A 22,033-nucleotide genomic window follows, 5' to 3' on the forward strand; every position below is an offset into this window, starting at 1 on the left:
AGTAGTGTATGTCTGTTAATCTCAAACTTCTAATTTATCCCTCCCCAATACCTGCCTTTTTTTTTTTAATTATTTATTTATTTTTGCTGTGTTGGGTCTTCGTTTCTATGCGTGGGCTTTCTCTAGTTGTGGCGAGCGGGGGCCGCTCTTCATCGCGGTGCGCGGGCTTCTTACTGTCGCGGCCTCTCTTGTTATGGAGCACAAGCTCCAGACGCGTAGGCTCAGTAGTTGTGGCTTACGGGCCCAGTTGCTTCGTGGCATGTGGGATCTTCGCAGACCAGGGCTCGAACCCGTGTCCCCTGCATTGGCAGGCAGGTTCTCAACCACTGTGCCACCAGGGAAGCCCATACCTGCCTTTTAATTGAGATGTTTAGACCATTTGTATTCAATACACTTATCAGGATGATTGAGTTCAAATCTACTATCTTCTTATTTATTTATTTGTTTGTTTTTATTTTTGGCTGTGTTGGGTCTCTGTTGCTGTGCGCAGGCTTTCTCTAGTTGAGGCGAGCGGGGGCTACTCTTTGTTGCGGTGTGCGGGCTTCTCATTGTCGTGGCTTCTCTTGTTGCAGAGCATGGGCTCTAGGTGCATGAGGTTCAGTAGCGTGCAGGCTCAGTAGTTGTGGCACACGGGCTTAGTTGCTCTGCGGCATGCCGGATCTTCCCGGGCCAGGGATCGAACCCATGTCCCCTGCATTGGCAGGCGGATTCTTAACCACTGTGCCACCAGGGAAGCCCCTCTACTATATTCTTGCTTGTTTTTTGTTTGTCACATCTGTTCTTTGTTCCTTCTAACTTCTTTTGGATTGAGCTGGTTTTGTTTTTGTTTTTTTAATGATTCCATGTTATCTCCACTATTAGCTTTAAAGTATATCTTATTTTTTTAGTGGTTGCTTTAGGGTTTACAGTAGTTTACCTTCAAATAATTTCTTACTGGTTGCATTAGGGTTTATAATATACACCTTTAACTCATCGTGGTCTATCTTCAAACAGTCTACCACTTCACATATAGTGAAGAAACATAGGTTTTGTATTTTTATTCCATCATCTTTTGTACTGTTGTTGTCACACATTTTACTTTTACATGATATAAACCTCACAATACATTATTTATTTTGCTTTAAAAGTCACATACTTTAAAAGGGATCTTAAAGTGAGAAAACAATAGCTTTAATATTTAGCCACATATTTACCATTTCTGGTGCTCTTCATTCCTTTGTATAAGTTCAGGTTTGTACCTGGTATCATTTTTTTTTTCCTGAAAAACTTCCCTTAATATCTCCTGTAGTGCAGGTCTGCTGCTACAAAATCATTATTTTGGTTCGTCTTGCCAAACCAAAGAAATATTTACTTTGACTTCATCTGTGAGATGAATTTTTCTAGGTAAAAAATTGTAGGCTGAGAGTTTTTTCTTTGTACACCTTAAAGATATTGTTCTTCTGGTTTGCATAGTTTCTGCCATGAAGTCAGCTGTCATTCTCTGTTACTCTTCAAAATGTGTCTCTTTCTCTGCCTGCTTTTAAGATTTTTCTCTTACTCACTGCTTTTTAGCGTTTTGATTACGATGTGCCTTGGCGTGATTTTCATTGTGTCTCTTCTGCTTGATGGTTTAAAGAGCTCCTTGGATCTACAGATTTATAGTTTTCATCAAATTTGGGATGTTTTTGATCATTATGTCTTCAAATAGTTTTATGCCCCCGACTAGGACACTTCCACTCTCACTGGTCAGAAGACAGAATATTCTCAGAGTTCTTTGTGAGCTCCAAGAATTGTTCTGCCTACTGCTTTTCGACAGTTCTTTCCTAGAACCAGGTAGTTTCCTATCTAGTTTCCTCTCACATTTGTGTAGATCAGTATTCAGCCAAATACTCATGAGGAACCCTCTGTAGATATCTAGAGAGGTCTCCCACACACCCCTCTCTCTGTGCATCTCTCTTCTCTGTGATATTGTGTCCCATAAGTCCTAGCTGCCTTGACTTCCCTGAACTCTGACCTCTGTCTCCTCAGTTCATTAAAACTGGACTTGGATTTCCACTCCATGCTGTGCAGGCTGGAAATTGTCTCCAGATAGCCAGGGCTATTGGAAGGCTCACCTGGTTTATGTCCCTTCTTTCAGGGGTCATCATCCTGTACTACCTATTGTCCAATGTCTGCAAACCATCGTTTCATGTATTTTTCCAGGGTTCTGGTTGTTTAATGTAAGAGAGTAAACCCGATCCCTTTTACTGAGGCTTGTTCTGAAATGGAAGTCTCTCATGTGTTCTGTGTTTATGAACTTCCTTTAACACCTTTGGAGACAACCTGTTTGTGTGAGTAGTAGGAATGTGAATTGCATCTCTTGGTGGCTTGGTGGGTAGGTGGACCAGTACCACTTTTGTGCTCAGCTGCAAACTGGCCTTAAATATAATGGCTAAGTTTGAAGCCAGAGAGATTTGTGTTTTGGGGTCTGCAGTTCTTGCTTCAGTAAGGCACATTACTGGGGAAGAAACTTATCTGCAGGAAGTATTAACTGTGCTTTTTGTGCCTTCTTTTCCTGCCTGACATCACCCTTCAGTGAAGGACTACCAGCTGGTCCAGAAAGGAGGAGGACCGGAATGCAGCAACTCTCAGGCCCAGCTGAGCCAATACTCCCAGCACTTTGCCTTTATTGCCAGTCACCTTCTGCAAACCAGCATGGACAGCCATTGTCCCGAGGCAGTGGAAGCAACTTGGGTCCTGTCCCTGGCCCTCAAAGGATTATACAAAACATTAAAGGTAGTGGTGAGCTGCTTCTATTTGCTAACGAATCTGGCTGTGATTTAACACCTGCAGGGTATTAACTAGAAGGACATACCATCTGATTTCAATGGATGGTTAATCATAGGATCTTGATTATTTTTAGAAATAATTGGCACCTTGCACAAGGATAACTTTAAGGAAGAAACAGAGTTTTCCCAATAGTTGGTTCTCTGTAATTTTTCAGTCCTGCCTCATGGAACCAGGTACCACTACCTAATGGGCCCATAACCTTGGAAGATGAGAAGAAAAATTGACTGAACAGTTTCTCACTTGCCTCTGAACCACAGTCCCTTCTGGTTCATCCTGGGAAGAATAAAGGGGGCTAATATCTTACGGGATCTTGGAGCAATAGGTTTGGCATTTGGTGTAAGAGAAGACAGACAAGTTAAAGAGCTGGCCGATAATTGACATGGAGATGGGAAGCCTTGACTTGTGGGGAACATGATTCTTCTACCATCTGAGGGGCATCGATAGGGAGGATCTTTCCAACAGAACTAGCCATGAGAGAAGGATCTCATTTGGAAAGTTTATGCGTTCCCTGACTTTGGCAACACTGGCGAGGAGGCCGTGGAACGACTCAAGCACCACAAGGAGATTGGACTAGATGGCATTTCAGCTCTGGCCCAGCCCTGAGAGTTTATATTTTTAGGCTTGAGACCACACATCTGCTGTTTGTTGATTTCATGGCATTTATCACAATCTACTATTGTTTTAGTTGTTTACATTACAGTAGGAAAGAGAAAATAAACTCCCTGAGGGCAGAGACCATTTCTGTCTTTGAATCCTTCATTCTGTAAATATATGTCTATTTGTGGAGCACCAGGGGCCAGATGGAACTGAGTAGTAGTGTTGAACTAGAAAGAATGTCCCTGCTGTCATGGAGCTTTCAGCCTAAACTGCAAGGGAGACGACAAAGAGCCTGCAAGGAAATCCACCATAAGCCAGAAAGAGCCTTTCTGAGGAGGTGAAATCTGAGGTGATAAATAAGGAGTCTGGGCAGAGCATTACATCCTGGGAGAGGTCAAACTCCAGGCCTGGTTGTCAGGGAGCAGAAGGAACTACCTTAGGGCTTCAGGAAAGTGCCGAGGAGGAGATGAGACCACAGAGACAGGCAGGGAGCCTGCGGGACCTTGTCAGCTATGAATAGGGACTTGGATTTCAGTCTGCAGGGCAGTGGGAAGCTTTTGGAAGGTAGAGAGCAGGAGAGGGACATAAAACCTCTGTTCTTAGCACAGGACTCAGCACGTAGAATGTACGAAGCTTCAGAAATACTTGTTGAATGAATGAATTAGAGAGCGAACACACTTAGGTTATGGCTCAGGTTCAGAGTTTCATTCTCCCCGTTGACTCTGGAATTTTCACCAGAAGGTGAACTTGGGCCACTAGCTGAGACTGGGCTGTGACAGAGGCCTGCTTCTCCCCGAGTGACCCTTACCTTCTTCACTCTGAGGCAGTTGCAGATCATTCTTTTTCTGTTTGACAGGCTCATGGTTTTGAAGAGACCCATGCTACCTTCCTTCAGACTGATTTGCTGAAGCTGCTGGTGAAAAAGTGCAGCAAAGGGACCGGCTTCAGTAAAACGTGGCTCCTCCGGGACCTGGAAGTAAGGGACCAGGGTGATTCCTGCTGCTGCTTCCTGATGCAGATTTACTGGCCTGGGAGTTAGAACCACCAGTCAGTTACAGCTGGTTCTGCCCTGTGCACTCTCATCTGGTGCAGTTGTTAAAACAGTGTCTTATATTTGTCTTCCTTTTTGGAAATAGAGATTATGACACCTGTCCTCCCTTGTCAGGGAAAATGAATTTGATGTTTCTTCAAAGAATATTGGAAGAGAAGTATTTTGTGGAAACACACGGTTGACCAATTATATCATGGTAGTAAATCTGCCCTTGAATTATAATTTCCCTTTAAACTTCCTTTGAGCTAAAATCAGTTCCTAAATTTGTCCTCACTTATGTTTATTTTATGTAGGATTTTAGTTGATAATTTTCATTTTATTTCTTTTCGCCATAGGCCTTAGACTTTTCTTAGTGGAATTACTGTGGTTCCCTGGGGCGTTTCTGTGCCAAGCGTCAGCTTCAGGTCAGAAAAGGCTACTGCTGTATGGGGGTGCTCAGCTGGTCATTCTCAGTCACGCAGAGGCCTGAGCTCCAGGAAGCAGCTCTCAGGTGCCACAGGAGGATTTGGTTAGGTTTTAGGAAAGTACGCTGAAACATATTAATGGATAACCTGGTGAGCATTTGAGCTCTTGTTCTTTAGGAAATATTTTAAAGTAAATTTTTTTTTACATTCAAAAACTTATATTTTTTATATTCAGAAAGTTTGAAAAATAGAAAAGAAAGAAAAACCCCAAATTTCATCCACCCCAAACACAGCTACCGTTAGTATTATGTGTATTTCCTTTTTCTAATTTTTTTCCTTCTGTGTTTATATTACATACGTAGGTTTAGATTGTACAATGAGGCACACTGTTGAAATAAATTGAGGTCATGTGACGGCCACTTTTCTAAGCTGCTAGGTAGTTTTCATGACCACCATCTTTAATGGCTGCAGATGATCCATAAAGATGGATTTCGGTTTTTTGCCATTATTAAATGCTTCATTGACCATATCAAGAGTATAGCTTTTCACACATTTTACATTATTCCTAGAAGATGAGTTACCAGGTCAAAAGTTATGAACATTTGTGGAGCTCTTTACATTTCACCAAAATGCCTTCTAAAAGGATGATAACAACTTACACCATCAGTGGCAAAGTTAAACACGAAGGTCCCGTGTAGTTTTTATTTTTTTATTTTTTTTTCAGTGTTCTTAAAGTCTTTTATTCTATGCACATATTTTTACAAAATAGGGTAATGCTATATAACATGGCTTTTCTCTAAATATCATCTAACAAACGCTTTTCAGAACCAATAGAAATTTGTCATTATTTGTAAGGAATGTTCCTTTGTGTGAGATGTGCACTAATCAAACTCCTACTGTTGGAAATTTAGCTTGTTCCCAGTTTTTTGTTTGTTTGTTTTTTTGTTTTGTTTGTTTTTTTACATCTTTATTGGAGTATAATTGCTTTACAATGGTGTGTTAGTTTCTGCTTTATAACAAAGTGAATCAGTTATACATATACATATGTTCCCATATCTCTTCCCTCTTGCGTCTCCCTGCCTCCCTCCCACCCTCCCTATCCCACCCCTCCAGGCGGTCACAGTCCCTTGTAGTTTTTAGTCAGCATTTCTTTGATTATAAGTATGGTTGAACATGTTTTCATATTTCTTTACTAATTTTACATTCTTTTTGTGAATTCTGATGTCTTTTAAAAGGTTCAGTCAGATATTTTCTACCCTTTGAGGGTTAAAGATCTCATCCACTAAACACTCATGTTCCTGCCCTGCCTGATTTTCTTTCTGTATAGATTTTGTCCATCATGCTGTACTCCTCAAAAAAGGAGATCAGCACTTTGGCTGAGCATGGAGAGCTGGAGCTGGATGAGCGAGGGGACCAGGAGGAAGAGGTGGAACGGTCAGTCAGCAGCCCGGGTGAGCCGGAGCAGAAAAAGCTGGACCCTCTCGAAAGCCTGGATGAGCCCACCAGGATATGTTTCTTGGTACGTTCTTGGGTCACGGTGTGGACTGAGGAAGGGACTCTAAGGAATGGATTCTCTTTGGCTTGGGCTGTGTTTTAGCCTCCATGTGAAAATGCTTCAGACTGATGTCCTGAGAATGCACTTCCTGAGGGCTCAGTCGGTATTGTGCAGAATTCGTCCAGAGGGATGGAAAAGCCCTATTACAACAGTAGTTCTTAATGTTTGGGGGGTCATGGACCCAAAAGCTTTAGATCGTTTCTCCCATAAACTATACTTGCAAATAACTTTTGTAAAATTTTGCATGTAATTTCAGGCCTGTCCATAAATCCCCAGGTGACAGTCTGTCCTCACAGTTTCTCAAGACACACTCCTACTTTCCCTGGATAATCCACTCTTCCTCAGAATGATGTGAAAATGGGCAAGGGCTTGGACTTCAAAGGGTCTAACTGTGTGAAGAGTAAACAGAGAGTATGGGGTGGATGTTAGAAAAGCAAGTACAGTTTTTAAAAACATCAAAAGAAAGTCCAGTACTTAGATTTATGTGCCACTTAACAAACTTGAGTGCAAGGCAGCTGCTACAGAGAAGCTAGCAATGAATACAATTTGGTGGGTTATTATTGACTATTAACAGTACATTTGTTTGCATGACTTTTTTTTTTGGTGTTTCCATGTTTTATATCTTCCTTTGAATTTATAACAGTAATGCAGATTTTACAGTCCATGTTTTAGGGCTTATAATCTTTTTTAATTTTTTTATAATTTTTTATTTTTTTGTGGTACGCGGGCCTCTCGCTGCTATGGCCTCTCCCGTTGCGGAGCACAGGCTCCGGACGCGCAGGCTCAGTGGCCATGGCTCACGGGCCCAGCCGCTCCGTGGCATGTGGGATCTTCCCGGACCGGGGCACGAACCCGTGACCCCTGTATCGGCAGGCAGACTCTCAACCACTGCACCACCAGGGAAGCCCAGGGCTTATAATCTTATATACATGAAGTGCCCATGTGATGTTTTTAAATTATAACTTGTGGTAACTTTAGGAAATAATTGTTTTATCACTTTTGAGGTCAGATCATCAATAATGTGTTAAAGCAGTTTAAATTGTCTCTCTTCTACTTCCTCCTTGTGGCCTTCAGATGGCTCACGACGCCCTCAATGCCCCTCTGCACATTCTCCGGGCCATATACGAACTGCAGATGAAGAGGACCGACTCTTTCTTCCTGGAGGTTCAGAAGAGGTAAGGGACATTTAGATGCAGCCAAAGTGTAGTGAGTGAGGCAACAAGTAAGGGCGGGACTCTGTTTACCTCCTGCCAACTAAATCTGGGTAAAAACTCCTGACGGGCCAAAGAGCAGTTGGTTTTCAGTTCTTCATAAAGCGACATGAAAGCTGGCTGTGCCACACCGCATGGCTCATCTTTGGGTTGTGTTGTGTGCTTCTTCTTTAGGAGGAGCTTTATATTCGCAGTCTGCCTCTTAGAGTAAACTCGTTGTGGGGGCAGAGTTTTGACACAGACGCCAAGGTTTCTCTCCCACGTCAGCCCAGGGAGCAAACGGTGCAGAGCAGGACCTTCTGGTACATTCTGGTCAAACGTGTCCTTTCGTTTGTTTGTTTTTTCACTTCTGTACACTATTTTCGTGTTTTTTCTTCAAGGATTATTATAAAATTAACAATATACCCTTCCTCTTGGCCAGGAAGTTCAGAGCTAGGTCTCGGGCCCAGCTCTTAAATTTGTGGAGAACTTTATGTTTCTGCAACTAATCTCCTCCTCCATCCCCCACATCCTAGTTTTGACTTCCTATTCTGATTTATATCCAATTCCAATTTAATTTTCTTTTATTTCGTATTTCTATTTTCCCATATGTATTTCTTATCTACTGCCTCAAATCCTTTGTGAGATGAGGCAGGGTTGCATCAGTTAGGACACAGAAGTATCATGGTCAAGGAAGATGGAATTTGTTTTCCCTCTCACGGCACAGTCCAGAGGTAGGCAGTAGCCTATGGTGGGTGGGCGGTCTGCTTCACAAGGGACCCCGCACCCCCAAGGGTGCTGTCCTCATCTGTGTCCTCAGAGCTGGCTCCCCGACACCAGCTCTTTGTTCCAGCCCAGGGGAAAGGGGGAAGGTGGGGAAAGGAGCTCATCCTTAACCCAGTTGTTTGAGAGCAAGCTGCGGAAATGGCACACGTTACCTCACTGGCCTCCCGTTGGTGTGACCCTAGTTGCATTGCTGCTAGGAGGACTGGGAACTGTGTCTCCAGCTGGGTGATTGTGTATCCTGCTAAAACTTCAGGGAACTTTGTTTCTAAATGAAAGGAAGAATGGATCCTAAGGGATGGCTTGCATCTCTGCTTTGGGCACATGGGCATGCGTGCACGTTTGTGTGCCCGTTTGTGTGCACGTTTGCGTGCACGAATAGATGAACACTGTGAATCTAGTGTGCGAAATATGGAACGTAATAACGTAATTGCAAAATAACAGGAAAATAACTCGGATTGGCATTTCTGCAAGTTTCACTGCAGGTTAAACTCTTGCCTTTCTGTAACTAGGGTGCCCAGCTTTGTGTTTCTTCCTCCTCTTCAGGTTTGACGGGGATGAGCTCACCACTGATGAAAGAATACGGACCCTGGCTCAGAGGTGGCAGCCCAGCAGGAGTCTGAGACTGGACGAGCAGAGCGCCAAAGCTGTGGATACAGACATGATTATCTTACCATGCTTGGTATGTTGCCCCACCTGGGAAGCAAGGTGTCTGCCCTGCCCCCACCCCAGTTGTGAGAAGGCCAGGCCTCTGTGACGGTGGTCTTTGGGTTGCAGTCCCGGCCCGCACGCTGTGACCAGGCCACCACGGAGTCAAACCCTGTGACCCAGAAGCTGATCTCCAGCACGGAGAGTGAACTGCAGCAGAGCTACGCCAAGCAGCGGCGCAGCAAGAGCGCCGCCCTCCTGCACAAAGAGCTCAACTGCAAGAGCAAGAGGGCTGTGCGCGACTACCTCTTCCGCGTGAACGAGGCCACAGCAGTTCTGTACGCCCGCCATGTGCTCGCATCCTTGCTCGCTGAGTGGCCAGGGCACGTGCCAGTGAGCGAGGACATCCTGGAGCTGAGCGGCCCTGCCCACATGACCTACATTCTGGATATGTTCATGCAGCTGGAAGAAAAGCACCAGTGGGAGAAGGTAATTAGGCAGCCGGGCTGGGCTCTTACCCCACTTGCTCCTCCTCTGTGTCCCTCCCAGCCCCCCGCTGGGGCGTTTGAATAGGCTTCCTCTAGGGAGTGCCTTCCTGGAGTGAGGTTACCTGTGTGGCTCTACAGCCCCCCTGACAGGTGTGAACGCAAGGAAGGCAGGGTCAGGTTGCTGTTAAACTCTCCCAAGTACTGGCCTGGAGCCGAGCTCATGGCCTAGGCAGACTTGGTGCTCAGGGAGTGTTTGATGTAACAACCCACGAAACCTACCCTTGCAGTTTTCCTTTTTTGTTTTCAGACTTAAGAGTCTAACTCTCCTTGATAGCCTGTCTCTTCTCATGTTCCCTAGGGTCTCACACAGTGTGAAGTCTGCGGGACAGGGTTAATTATGATTCTGACAGCCTTTTCCCGTAATACAGGAAGCCTTCCAGGAAGGTTTACGTCGTCTGTTTTAAACCATGGTTTCTAGAATGTCTACCTCAGGTCAGACACTCTGCCAGCACTTACACCTGTGTTACGTTGTGACCCAGGGAGTTTTATTGGTGAAGAAGTCAAGCCCGGGAGGCTTGTCCAAGGCTCCCAGCTTCTGGGTGGCAGACGTGGGGTCTTACCAGAGTCTGTGCATTCTCTTAAGTCCAGTGCTCTAATTTTTTTTTTCTTTGGCCACACCTTGTGGCGTGTGGGATCTTAGTTCCCTGACTCGGGATCAGACCCGTGCCCCCTACAGTGGAAGCATGGAATCCTAACCACTGGACCGCCAGGGGAGTCTTCAGTGCTCTAATTTTAAGTTTCAACTTGACAAGTGGTGACCATCTTTTGTTTTGTTTTTAAATCACATCTTCGACTTGGTCTGTTGAAGTAGTGCTGGGTTACCAAACTTTCACAGGACTGGAAGCATCTCTTCCACTTCCTTCTGTGTAGAACCAGGGGACCCACATAGCAGAACTCAGGAGCCCTGGGCACAGTCTCTAGCTGAACTACAAAGTTTTGTCACCATCTTCCCATGTTTCCTGCCTGTGTCCCACCAGATACTGCAGAAGGTGCTCCAGGGCTGCCGAGAGAGCATGCTAGGCACCATGGCCCTGGCTGCCTGCCAGTTCATGGAGGAGCCAGGAATGGAGGTGCAAGTGAGGGAGTCGAAACACCCGTATAACAACAACACCAACTTTGAGGTACGATCCAGGGTCGGCCAGACTCGCCCAGCCTCAGGGTACGCAGCTGGCAGGACCGGCAAGGGTTGCTGAGTAGCATGAATTTCATCAACTCCCACTGTGGCTCTTTCTGCCTGGACAGACATGGCCTAGAATGTGCTCCCGTGGTCTCAGCAGCAGTCCGCCTCCCTAAAGCCAGTCCCGGGAATCTATACAAACAAGTCGTTTCTTCTCCTGACCTTGTTTTAATAGAAAGCAAGGGGCCACCCGGCCCTGGAGGAGAGATTCCTCTTCCTGCAGCAAGCTCCTTAGAGTGAGGCCTTGGTGTCTCTGGCAGAGACTTTGAGTGTGGGTCTGGGTTCAGCCCTCACTCTGTCCATCTCCTGATGACCTGGCCACACCTTGGAGTCTCCCACCCCTTTGTTTAATTACCCAGAACTGAAAAGCCGCATCTCTTCCTTCCTTAACTCTGTACGTGGAGAGATGTAGGAGTTTGAATGAGGCAGGAGGGTGGCGGCCTCAGTTATCCTCATTGACTTAATGCTGCTTGCATTTCTTCATCTCTTTTCAAAATGTTGGTGCTGTTGTTCTGAGTAGGTGACGGCCTGTGGCCACAGTGGTGGGCGATAGAGAAACTAATCCAGGATATGGTTGTTGCCAGCTGAGGTTTCGTTTTGCAGACGTATAAACCTCCTCACTCTCTACCTTCTAAGCCTCTTTTCTTCCCCGGCTCCTAGGCTCTGTCCCCACTCCCCCAGCCCCACGTAGACACACCTAGTGAGCTAGCGAGTTCTACCTCAGAGCCCTCAGAGTGATCACCTTACCTTCTCCACTGCCCTGACTCCTCCCCTTCCCTGGGTCCCTTCCTCTGCTCCTCACTGATACCCCACTGCTGGCCTGCCCCGGCCCTGGCCTTGCTGCACACCAGCTGTCACAGTGATCCTGGTACAGCACAAACCTAACCTAGGCTTTCTCCTGCTTACAACCTTTCCAGGGCTCCCCCTGCTGTCCAGACAAGTCTCAACGCTTCATTTTAGCACACAAAGCCTTCTGCATCTGTCCCTGCCAGCCTCTCCAGGGTCACGTCACCCCTGTCCCCATCTCCCAAGCATATGTGCACACAGAGCTCACCCGGTACCTCAGACACATCAAGCTCCTGTTACTCCCTGAACGTGTCAGGCTTTCCAGTCAGTGCTCTTTCCTTTGCCTGGAATGTACCCGCCAGGTGCTCATCTCTCTCACCTGCCTCCTGCCATTCCTTCCTCCTGGACAGGCTGCTCCTGTGCCCCCAGTCTCCACAGCAACCCAAACATCCCTTCACTGGGACTCTTTTCTGCCCTCGCCTCCCCTCCTGTCCCCCCACTCCTTCGAGCTGTGCCCCAGGCTGCACAGTGTGCTTCCTGCCGTGTTTGCAGCCATGTGCGTTCTCCCGGACTCAGCTGGGCCGAGAGCTCCTGGAAGGCAGGGGCTGTGACTTACCCCTTCTTACGTACCCAGTTTTAACTGCAGATTGGCACGAGGAAGCCTTCAGTCACTGTCCAGTGGCCAGCGATGACAGGAATGTCCTTATTTCCCCTCCTAGGATAAAGTTCACATTCCTGGTGCAATCTACCTCTCCATCAAATTCGATCCTCAGTGCAATACAGAGGAGGGCTGTGACGAGCTAGCCATGTCCAGCAGCAGTGACTTTCAGCAGGATCGACACAACTTCAGCGGGTCTCAGCAGAAATGGAAAGATTTTGAGCTTCCAGGTAGTAAATAAATACTGAGTTATACAGACTCTTAACGTTAAGTACCTAGAAGGGAAATTGTTGAAGGATTTAAAACTGTGTTGAATCTGTCTCAGTGGAAAGCGCTCACTTGCCTTTCCCTGTTGCTGCAGTGTCCTGACTTGTTTTCTGATTCTTGTGTGCCCCAGGAGATACTCTGTATTACCGCTTCACCTCTGACATGAGCAACACCGAGTGGGGCTACAAATTCACTGTGACAGCTGGGCACCTGGGGCGATTCCAGACAGGTGTGTGCTCTGGTCTTTCTGTTTGCATGATCTCCCGGCCCGGGACACTCTGGGGTTCGGTGCCATTATGTCACTGATCTTTGTTAAAATCAAAGCAGGTACTTTTCTCTGAGACTTCAACAAATATGTCCACAAGGCCCACGCATATCCCTCGTGAATGTGCTGGAGTTGGCAGGTTGTAACTTCTAAAGGGCCATCTGTCAAGACCTAGGAAAGATGCTTGTTCTCTTAGAATTTGCCAGGGCATTCTGCAAAAAGGAAGAACTGAAAGTGTTCCTATGTTGCTTTTACATAAGGCATAATTTCAGGTGAAATGTAAATGATCACAGTGGTTTCCTCCTAGTCATAAAAACTTGAGCAGTTTACATTTTTCAAATGTCTCTGTGTTGTGGGGGTTGCCAGGATTCGAGATTTTGAAGCAGATGCTGTCAGAGGAAAGAGTTGTGCCGCACCTCCCGTTGGCCAAAATTTGGGAATGGCTGGTGAGCGTGGCCTGTCGCCAGACTGGTCATCAGCGGTTAAAAGCCATCCACCTACTCCTGAGGATCGTGCGATGCTGCACCCACAGGTGAGCTGCCTTCTGGATACGAGTCCCTTGCTGGGTATTTGTATTGTGAATATCTCCCCCCACTTCGGGGCTTGCCATTCACTCTGTTAGTGGTGTCTTTGATGAGAAGTTTCTAATTTTAATGTCTTCCAGTTCATCACTCATTTCCTTTATGATAGAGCTTTCATTGTCCTATTTAGGAAAATTTTGCCTTATTTGACCTTGGGGTCATGAAGATAAAGCTTAATTATTTTTTCTTCCATATTTAGGTCTACAGTCCACATGGAATGAATTTTAGTGCATGATTTGAAGGGTAGGGTCAAACTTTGCTTTTTCTCACATGGATGTCCACTTAACTCGAAAGCCCACCTTTCCCCTCACCACGCTCCAGTGCCATCTTTGTCACAGAGAAGGTGTCCATATACACATGGATCCATCCCTGGTTGCTTTTGTTCCATTGGTCTTTTTGGTTATCTTTGTGCTAGTGCCACACTTAGATTTTGTAGCTTTATAGCAAATTCACGTTATCTAGCAGTATAAATCCTTCAACTGGTTCTTCATCTTCAGGATTGTCTTGGCTATTTTTACCCTACATGTCCATGTAAATTTCAGGATTAGTTTATTTCTTTCCCCCCCACCAGCTTTATTGAGGTGTAATTGACAAATAAAATTGTAATGTATTTAAAGTATAGAAGGTAATGATTTGATACATAATACATTATACATTGTGAAAGGATTCCCACAATCGAGTTAACTAACACATCCATCACCTCATATGTTTACCTTTTTTTGTGGTACGTGACAACACTTAAATTTCACCCTCTTGCTGGAATTTGCTTTTCAGCAAATTTCTGTTATGTGTTATAGTATTGTACACTATTATCAACTGTAGTCACCATGTTGTATAATAGATCCTCAGACCTTATCCATCTTGTAACTGAAAGTTTATACCCTTTTACCAGCCTTTCTCCATTTCCCCCACTTCCCAGCCACTGGCAACTACCATTCTAACTCCCCGTTTCTATAGGATTGACTTTTTTTTGGATTCCACATAAAAGTGATACCGTGCAGTATTTGTCTTTCTTTATCTAGCTTATTTCACTTAGCATAATGCCCTCCAGGTTCATCTATGTGGTCAGAAATGGCAGGATTTCCTTTTTTCTCATAACTGAATAATATTTCATTGTGTATGTATACACCACATTTTCTTTATCCATTCGTCCATTGACAGGCATTATTTCCAGACATTGGCTATTAGGAATAATACTGCAATGAACATAGGAGTACTGATAATCTCTTTGAGATAATGATTTCATTTCTTTTGGATATACCCAGAGGTGGGATCGCTGGATCATTTGGTAGTTCTAGCTTTAATTTCTTGAGGAACCTCCATACTGTTGTGCATAGTGGCTGTACCAGTTTACGTTCCCACCAACAGTGCACAAGGGTTCTCTCTTTTCTCGACATCCTTGCCAGCATTTGTTTTCTCTTATCTTTTTGATGAAAGCTATCCTAACACAGGTGAGGTGATATCTTATTGTGGTTTTGATTTGCATTTCCCTGATGATTAGTGATAATTGAACACCTTTTTATGTACCTGTTGGCCATTTGTATGCCTTCTTTGGACAGATGTCTCTTTAGGTCATTTGCCTTTTTTTTTTTTTTTTTTTTTTTGCGGTACGCAGGCCTCTCACTGTTGTGGTCTCTCCCGTTGTGGAGCACAGGCTCCGGATGCGCAGGCTCAGCGGCCATGGCTCACGGGCCCAGCCGCTCCGCGGCATGTGGGATCTTCCCGGACCGGGGCACGAACCCGTGTCCCCTGCATCGGCAGGTGGACTCTCAACCACTTTGCCACCAGGGAAGCCCTGATAACATTTTTGATATGTTTATTTACTATTGTTTTTAATATGGTCACACAATACTACATATACAGTTTTTAAATGTTTACATTTTATGTTGCGTATCTTGCTCTTTTCCACTTAACGTTTATCTTGAGATTTTTTCCGCTGTCACTGGAAGTTTTTAACAACCATTTTTAAAGATGTGCAGTTGATTTACATGAATGTGCTTGAGGATATCCTTTTCCCCGGAGTCCTGGTTTGAAGTTGAGATGCTGCCCCTTTTTTTTATTTGCCATTGGTGAATATTTGGGGCTGTTTTGGGGAGTGTGAGGTGACTGGAACTGTCCTGTCCTGCCTTTACTGGATGGGGCGGCGGGGAGTGTTGGAGCTGCAGTGCCCGGCAGCTACTCTCTGTCTGTCTGACATCTGATGGGCGTGATCCCAGCAAACCATACCCCTCTCCCACAGCGACCTCTGTGACCTCATGCTGTTGAAGCCCCTGTGGCAGCTCTTCACCCAGATGGAGTACAGCCTGTTTGAGGACGTGACACAGCCTGGCATCCTGCTGCCCCTGCATCGCGCCCTTACCGAGCTCTTCTTTGTCACTGAGAACCGCGCCCAGGTGAGGGCCTGTCCTACCTCCCTACCAGGTTCCGGGCCTCTGCTTCGTCTGCTGCCTGGGGCCAGCGCTGGGCCTCAGGTCACAGCCCTCTGAGAGCCCAGGGTGTCGTGGGGGCTTGGCAAACCCTCACAGGGAGACAAGCGTGGCCTGGGGCCCGGGGTTCCCCTCTCTCCCGCCCCAGGGAGCCAGGCCCTCCCCAGGATTGCTTGTTTGCTCAGGCCTGATGCCAAAGGGGGAAGGAAACTGCCCTGGATCGACCCTTGACAGCAGTGAGTTTGGGAAAATAAACCAACAGGTTCTTTCTTCTTCCTCTTTTCCCTCCCCTCAGCACAATAGACTCATTGACTGTGAGAGATGAAAGGGCCTTTCAGAACTCTTTAGCTTAAGCCCTCGTTTTATAGTGAGGAGACTGCGGTGAGTCAGGACACCTGGTTCCCCACCGTCCTGCTCCTTCCATGGCTCCCAAGGAAAGCAGGCAGTGAGATGTCTGGCAGAGTGGGCAGCAGTGTCCCACCCGAGTCTTTTGTGGCCTTGGGTCGTGGGTAGTGGGTGGGTGTCCGCTAGCAGGTGGCCTCTGACAGCTGCCCTCCGCTCTTTCCGCAGGAGCTCGGCCTGCTGCAGGATTACCTGCTGGCCTTAACCACCGACGACCACCTTCTGCGCTGCGCGGCGCAGGTACGCCCTCCCCGGGCGGCCGAAATTCCCCCGGCACCCGTGCAGACTCCACCCCAGCTTTACACGGAGCTCTGTTCCCAGTCAGCCACTTCCTACTGGTGTCACAGAGAGCAACGGAGCCCCATTTATCAGTGTCGTTCGTATTAAACTGTGGGGTCAGTAGACACTAGCAAGAATTTGTGGCTTTTACACCAGAACAACCAGTGCCTTAAATTTATAGTTTGGCTGATCCCTGAAGTTTCCATAGAGGATTTCAGATATTTTTGGATGTAACTTTCTTCCCTGGTAGGAGAACTCCTCTCTGACAGCTATTGGGTCTCAGGGCCCCTTTGTGCTTTTAAATTACTGAGGATCCCCAAAAGCTTTTGTTTATATGCATTATATATATTGATATATACTGTTAGAAATTAAATTAGATTTTAAATTTAGAAATTAAGTTAGAAATTAAATGCTAAACACTTATCAATTTGTTTTTTAAAATAATCTCATTCTATTTAATACTACAGTTGTGAAAAACAACGGTATTTTTCAAAACAAAATAATTTTTGAGAAGGGTAGCGTTGTGTTCCATTTTTGCAGATCTCTTTAATGTCTTCCTTAACAGAAGACAGCTGGATTCGCAGATCTGTTTCTGCTTTCAGTTGTTCTACTATCACACAGCAGCCTCTGGAAAACTCCACTGTATACTCGTGAGAGTATGAAAGTGAAAAAAGAGAAATAATGTCTTGGTATTATTATGAAAATTGTTTCCACGACACGGAGCCCCTGAAAGGGTCTGGGGAACCCGCAGGCTCCAGACTACATTTTGAGAACCTTAGGCTCACAGACTCCTTGAACATCGTAGAGTGTGTGGTCTGCGTCCACAGTGGACAGATGGGGACACGGAGGCTCAGAGAAGGGAAAGATTTGCCCGCAGTCTCACTTGAGGGGCATCCAGCTGGGACTCCCGGCCAGCGCCCTGCACTCTGTTCCTGGCAAGTTTTCTCAGTGAACCTACGGTCCTCCTACAAAAAAGGGTCAGAGTGCCTGCTTAGAAGCGGGCTTCCCCATCCACTACAGAGGGGTTTGTGTGAATCGTCCTGACCCCGAAGGCAGAGTGGAAACTCCCTCCCCTCCCGACGGATGCCTGCCAGCCCTGCCATCACCACCCGTGGTGTCCCAAGGTTTCACACAGTGAAATCTTGACATTTGACCGTTTTGACACCGGAAGCTTTGACACCGCATCACATATTGCTGTGGCTCCTCCCTCACCTGCCGCTGTGTCCGGTCTCCTAATCCTCATTCTGACCCTCCCTGCAGCTTGTCCACTTTGCTGGACCGGCGCTCTGCTTCTTCTCCCTGCTTCCGCCTCTTCCTTCCCCAGCCCCTGCCCCCGGCTCCTGCTGCCTTGGCTTGGAGACCAGCCTTGGCCTGGCTCCAGGGCGTCTGCCTTCCCAGCATTGCTTCCCGGGGGGGCCCCCCACTGGCTGTTTGTTTCTTCCCTTCTGCACTTTAGTGCTGCTGTCCCCATTCCCTAAACAGCTTTCCCAGACCCCCCCGCAGATGTGCCCTCTGAGCCCCCAGAACTGCACCTGCTCCTCTCTCGGGACAGTGATGATTCTGCCTACGTTTGGAGTTTCCATGTGGACTTTCTTGATAGCTTTGTCTTTCACTCTAGACTGTGGTCCCCCTGGTGAGGGGAACCACATCTGGCTCGCGTCTGCCTCTCCCCTTCCCTCCTCAGGTGCTCAGCTGAGGGTCTTGTTCTGTCAGTTAGTGACCCAGCAGGTGACCGGTTCTTGACGTTGGTGATGACTCTTTCTCCCTCCACAGGCTCTGCAGAACATTGCTGCTATCAGCCTGGCCATCAACTACCCAAACAAGGCCACCCGCCTCTGGAATGTTGAGTGTTAGCCCTTGGTATGGTGTGCATGGAACTAGCTAATCTGTCCACAAGGATCTTAGAGCAGATGTCTAAACTCATTCGGGAAGATTCCTGTGGCGTTGGTGCCTGGCTCTCCTTGAGCTCCCCCTTCCACCCCAACTAGGATGCCAAGCCGCCATGTCTCCGAGAACTTCCCGTGTCACAGGCCAGGCACCCGCACGTACCATAGCATGTGAGAATAAGCAGACCAGTGCAAAATTATTCAGAAAGGGCAGGCAGCAGGCCCTTGAGAAGGTTGTTCAGAGGCCAGCCTCCTCCAGGGTCTGTCCCTGCAGAAGCCACAGCCCCAAGAAGACCTGGCTGCAGCCGCTCTGGAAAGGAATCTGTCTCCGTTGAGCTGGAACTGCCTGCACTTGACCTTCAGGGGAAGACAGGGTCCGCCCTGAGCCACCTTTCTCAGCAGGACCTCCAGCAGCAGCCTGGGAGCTCCTCCTTTGCTTTTGCTTCTTGAGACTGGGTCATCCAAACCAAAACCAGTGAGAGCCCCTCGGGGCTGCCACCTGGTCCCCACCATTCAGTACGGAACCCACTGCCGCACTGGCCCCCTGCATAGCCTCGGCCGTCCCGGAGAAATCCTTGGTGAGAACAAGTGCCCTTGGGAACAGCCTGCAGGCCGCCGTGCACGTCCACCTGTGCCCTGCTCCCAGCACAGCTGCGTTGTTTTAGTTGTTGTTTTAACATATTTCGGTTCACACCTCATGTTCTTAGAAAGAACCACACCAACTCCCTTGAGAGAAGCTCGGGGGCCTGACCAGTGGATCGGTCATTCCGGGGGACAAACTGGTTTGTGTGAAAGTAGCAGAACTTGAAGAATACTCTTTAGCTTCTGTACCTAAAGATTTGAAATGTAATCACAGGATATCTTACCTTAGAAGTAAAAACAAACAAAACCACATGATTGTATATCTGCTCCACGGTCGTGGTAGTCCATCACGTCCACCTCTGGGACTCTCCGTGGTTACTTGGCTGTCACTTGTCTGGCAATAACTACATTAGTTCTAATGAATGCTGTTTTCCACATTTTTTTTTAAATGGTTGTAGTCTTGCCCTGAAGTGCTGATTACTATTCTCTTTCCAAAGCCACGCTTTGGAGTGTGAGGCTGGGTTGGCACCTGTGCCATGGATAAGCCTCAGTGGGACTCGCCATTTGAAGAATGTTTGAGCCAGCTGCCATTTAAGGGCGGGGGTCTGGGCCCGAGCATGTCCCCCCACACAGGGCCAAACCCAAGGAAGGCTCATCATACCCAGGGCCAAGTTGAGCAGATCAGCACTGCCATGGCCTCGGAAGCCCCCTCTGCAGGGCCCAAGACTCCTGGTCCCAGGAGCATCTCACCGCAAGAGCACTTTTGCCTTCTGGGTCAGGAGGCCAAGGTGCAGCGACCTTCTGCAGCCCTAGAATTGGATTCTCAGCCCAGCCCCAAGCTGCATGTGGAGCCATTATGGAGGGAAGAATTCAAAGGAGACAGAAACAAACAGGACAGGTCCTGAAGCTCGGTGACCTGAAGCCCATCACCCTGGTGTCAGAAAGGCCCGGGCATGGCCTGGTGTCCCACGGTGTTGAGGTGTGAGGCGCTGCTGGCTTGGTAGAAGCCGCTTTCTCATCTTTTGCTCTGCCTGCATCCCCAGAGAAGGGCCTACACTCCGTACCACCCAGACCCGGGTGGGTCTCTTCAGTGAGGAGGGAATTCACAGAGAAGCGCTGTGCTCGGGAGGAGAGGTCCCTAATGCGGGCTCGGGCTCACTGAGGGGCTCCACGGAAGGTCAGCATGGAGATGGTGCACTCAGTGCTTACCCTCGCCATGCCCCCCACCTCCCCGATACCCCTCCGTGCCTCAAACTGACAGCAGCCACCAGCTTTGCTCCCCATGCTCCCTCCTGGAAGATAAACTGTAAATAAACGCTGGTCTCCTCATAGCTTCTCTGTGTACACCACCCTTGCTATTCTGGTCTCTCTGTGTTCAGTTTGCACAGAATAAGCCTCGGTTTCCCCTTCACACACAACTGCTGCTCTCTCCTGGGAGGGCCCTGCCTGGCCCAGCTCCCCTGCATCGCACCCGCCTCTGCTTCCAGCCACTGGGTGGCGCCGCTGAGCCAGGCCCCGCTCCCCTGGTCTCCAGCTGGGCCAACAGCATCCGAAAGCGCGATTTCCATCAAGACCAACATCCCTCTGATCCTTCTTAGGCAGGACTGCCTGGAATGAGATAAAACTGGCAGGAATGAAGGTGTTGTGGAAACATGTGCCTAATCTATAAAGAAATCTGTTCCAAACCATGTATATTGTACAGACAGACGCTGTTCCTAACGAGGAGTGACTTATTTTCATCATCGTTTTTAATTTGTTTTCTTACAGGTTTACGATTTTGAATTTTTCTTATTTGGTTGAAGGAAAGAATTTTGATTATATCAGCTGAGTAAGTTCAGCCTGTATAAAGGATGTTAAGTTGTGGGTAAAATATGCAAATGAAGAGAAATATATTGTACAAATTCTATATAAAAAGGTACACTTGTGTGTGGACTTTTCTTTTTTTCCTTCTGCCTCTCTTACGAAGATGATACCTGGAGTTTCTATCAAGTCCATCCTGATGAATTTCTAGAATCCCACGTCCTCAGGGTAGAAAGGAATCAGAATGGTTCTTAGCTCCGATACCCCTCCCAGCTGCACCTCCTGCCTTGACTATAGCCGTGCAGGAGATGCCCCTCCCCTCGGGCTTATGGTCTGGGGGGCTTATGCTCAGCCCCTGCCCCCTGGGCCTGTCCGTCTGCACAGCTACTCAGAGGTTTGTGCACATACACGCTCTCTGCCCGGTCAGCTCCTCTCCAGCCACACACCCCAGCTGCATCCCAGGCACCCCTCACCTCTTGTGGCTCACAGGACCTGTGTGCAGCCAGCCGAGGGGAGGAAGGCAGGGGTCTCACGGGGCTGCTACCCATCCAGGGCCCGGTTTCCTCCTTGCCTGCCTCTGGACCTGCTTCTGACAAAACACGAGGCCGACGTCTGCCCATCCTGGGGTCTTGCGCTTCCTCCCTCACATCGCTGGTTTGCCACTTACTGCTGTGCCCCCTTCTCAGCCACTTTCCTAGTGCTGAGGGCTGTCTCATGAATTAGAGAAGAGAGACTTTGGTGGGAGCTGGATGTAACCAATCTTCGAGGCCCGTCTGTTCCGGCCTGAAAGCATCTTGACACATCCCCCCCTAAAGCCCCCAGACTGCCTTCTGAGGAATCCGGGGCCAGGACCCAGGACCCAGACTCAGCCCTCATCATCCTTGAGGCCGGAGAGAAAACTGGATCAGCGTGGGGCTCAGCAGAACTGGGTGCTCCCAAGGCCTGTGCAGCCACTGAGTCTCCCTCTAGAGCCTGTGGGTGATGCTTTCGCCCTCTCCTGTCTCACAGCGTTACCTAAGCAACATTGATTGCTTGGGCCTTTACTCCAAAAAGTCGGCCTGGAGAGGCTGGCTGTGTTGCGCTCTGTCCGTCTGAGCCCCGTGCTGCTGCTCTGACACTGCTTTTGCTTGGCTGGAAAGGCTGCCTGCTGAGATTAACCCACGAGTAAACAATAGAAGGTCACAGAGGTCAATAGCAATCTGAACTCAAGCCTTTTAGAACGGAAGGGAGACACAGTTCAACCAGCCAAGCCTCCTCATTTGAGAAAGAACTAGAAGCTGTGAGAGGTCAGCTTGAAATCGCACAGGAAGTGGTGGCAGAGCCAGACCAGCTCAGCTCTT

General features: G+C 47.8%; 1 protein-coding gene across 11 annotated transcripts in view; it reads left to right on the top strand.

Annotated features, from left to right (window-relative positions):
• ZZEF1 (zinc finger ZZ-type and EF-hand domain containing 1) overlaps positions 1–22,033 on the top strand; it is a 142,473-nt gene that overhangs the window by 92,519 nt on the left and 27,921 nt on the right. For 5 of the 11 annotated variants that reach the window (XM_079903939.1, XM_079903944.1, XM_079903946.1 and 2 more), the window contains 12 exons: positions 2,555–2,754; positions 4,262–4,381; positions 6,188–6,379; positions 7,490–7,590; positions 8,935–9,070; positions 9,166–9,525; positions 10,562–10,705; positions 12,267–12,435; positions 12,603–12,701; positions 13,104–13,269; positions 15,558–15,711; positions 16,315–17,950. In XM_079903939.1, coding sequence (XP_079760065.1) covers positions 2,555–2,754; positions 4,262–4,381; positions 6,188–6,379; positions 7,490–7,590; positions 8,935–9,070; positions 9,166–9,525; positions 10,562–10,705; positions 12,267–12,435; positions 12,603–12,701; positions 13,104–13,269; positions 15,558–15,711; positions 16,315–16,533 — 2,060 coding nt within the window. In that variant the 3' untranslated portion in view covers positions 16,534–17,950. The other 6 variants (XR_013824983.1, XM_079903943.1, XM_079903942.1 and 3 more) reach the window with 5 other exon arrangements.

Source organism: Stenella coeruleoalba, assembly GCF_951394435.1.
Source record: "Stenella coeruleoalba genome assembly, chromosome: 19".
NCBI lineage: Eukaryota > Metazoa > Chordata > Mammalia > Artiodactyla > Delphinidae > Stenella > Stenella coeruleoalba.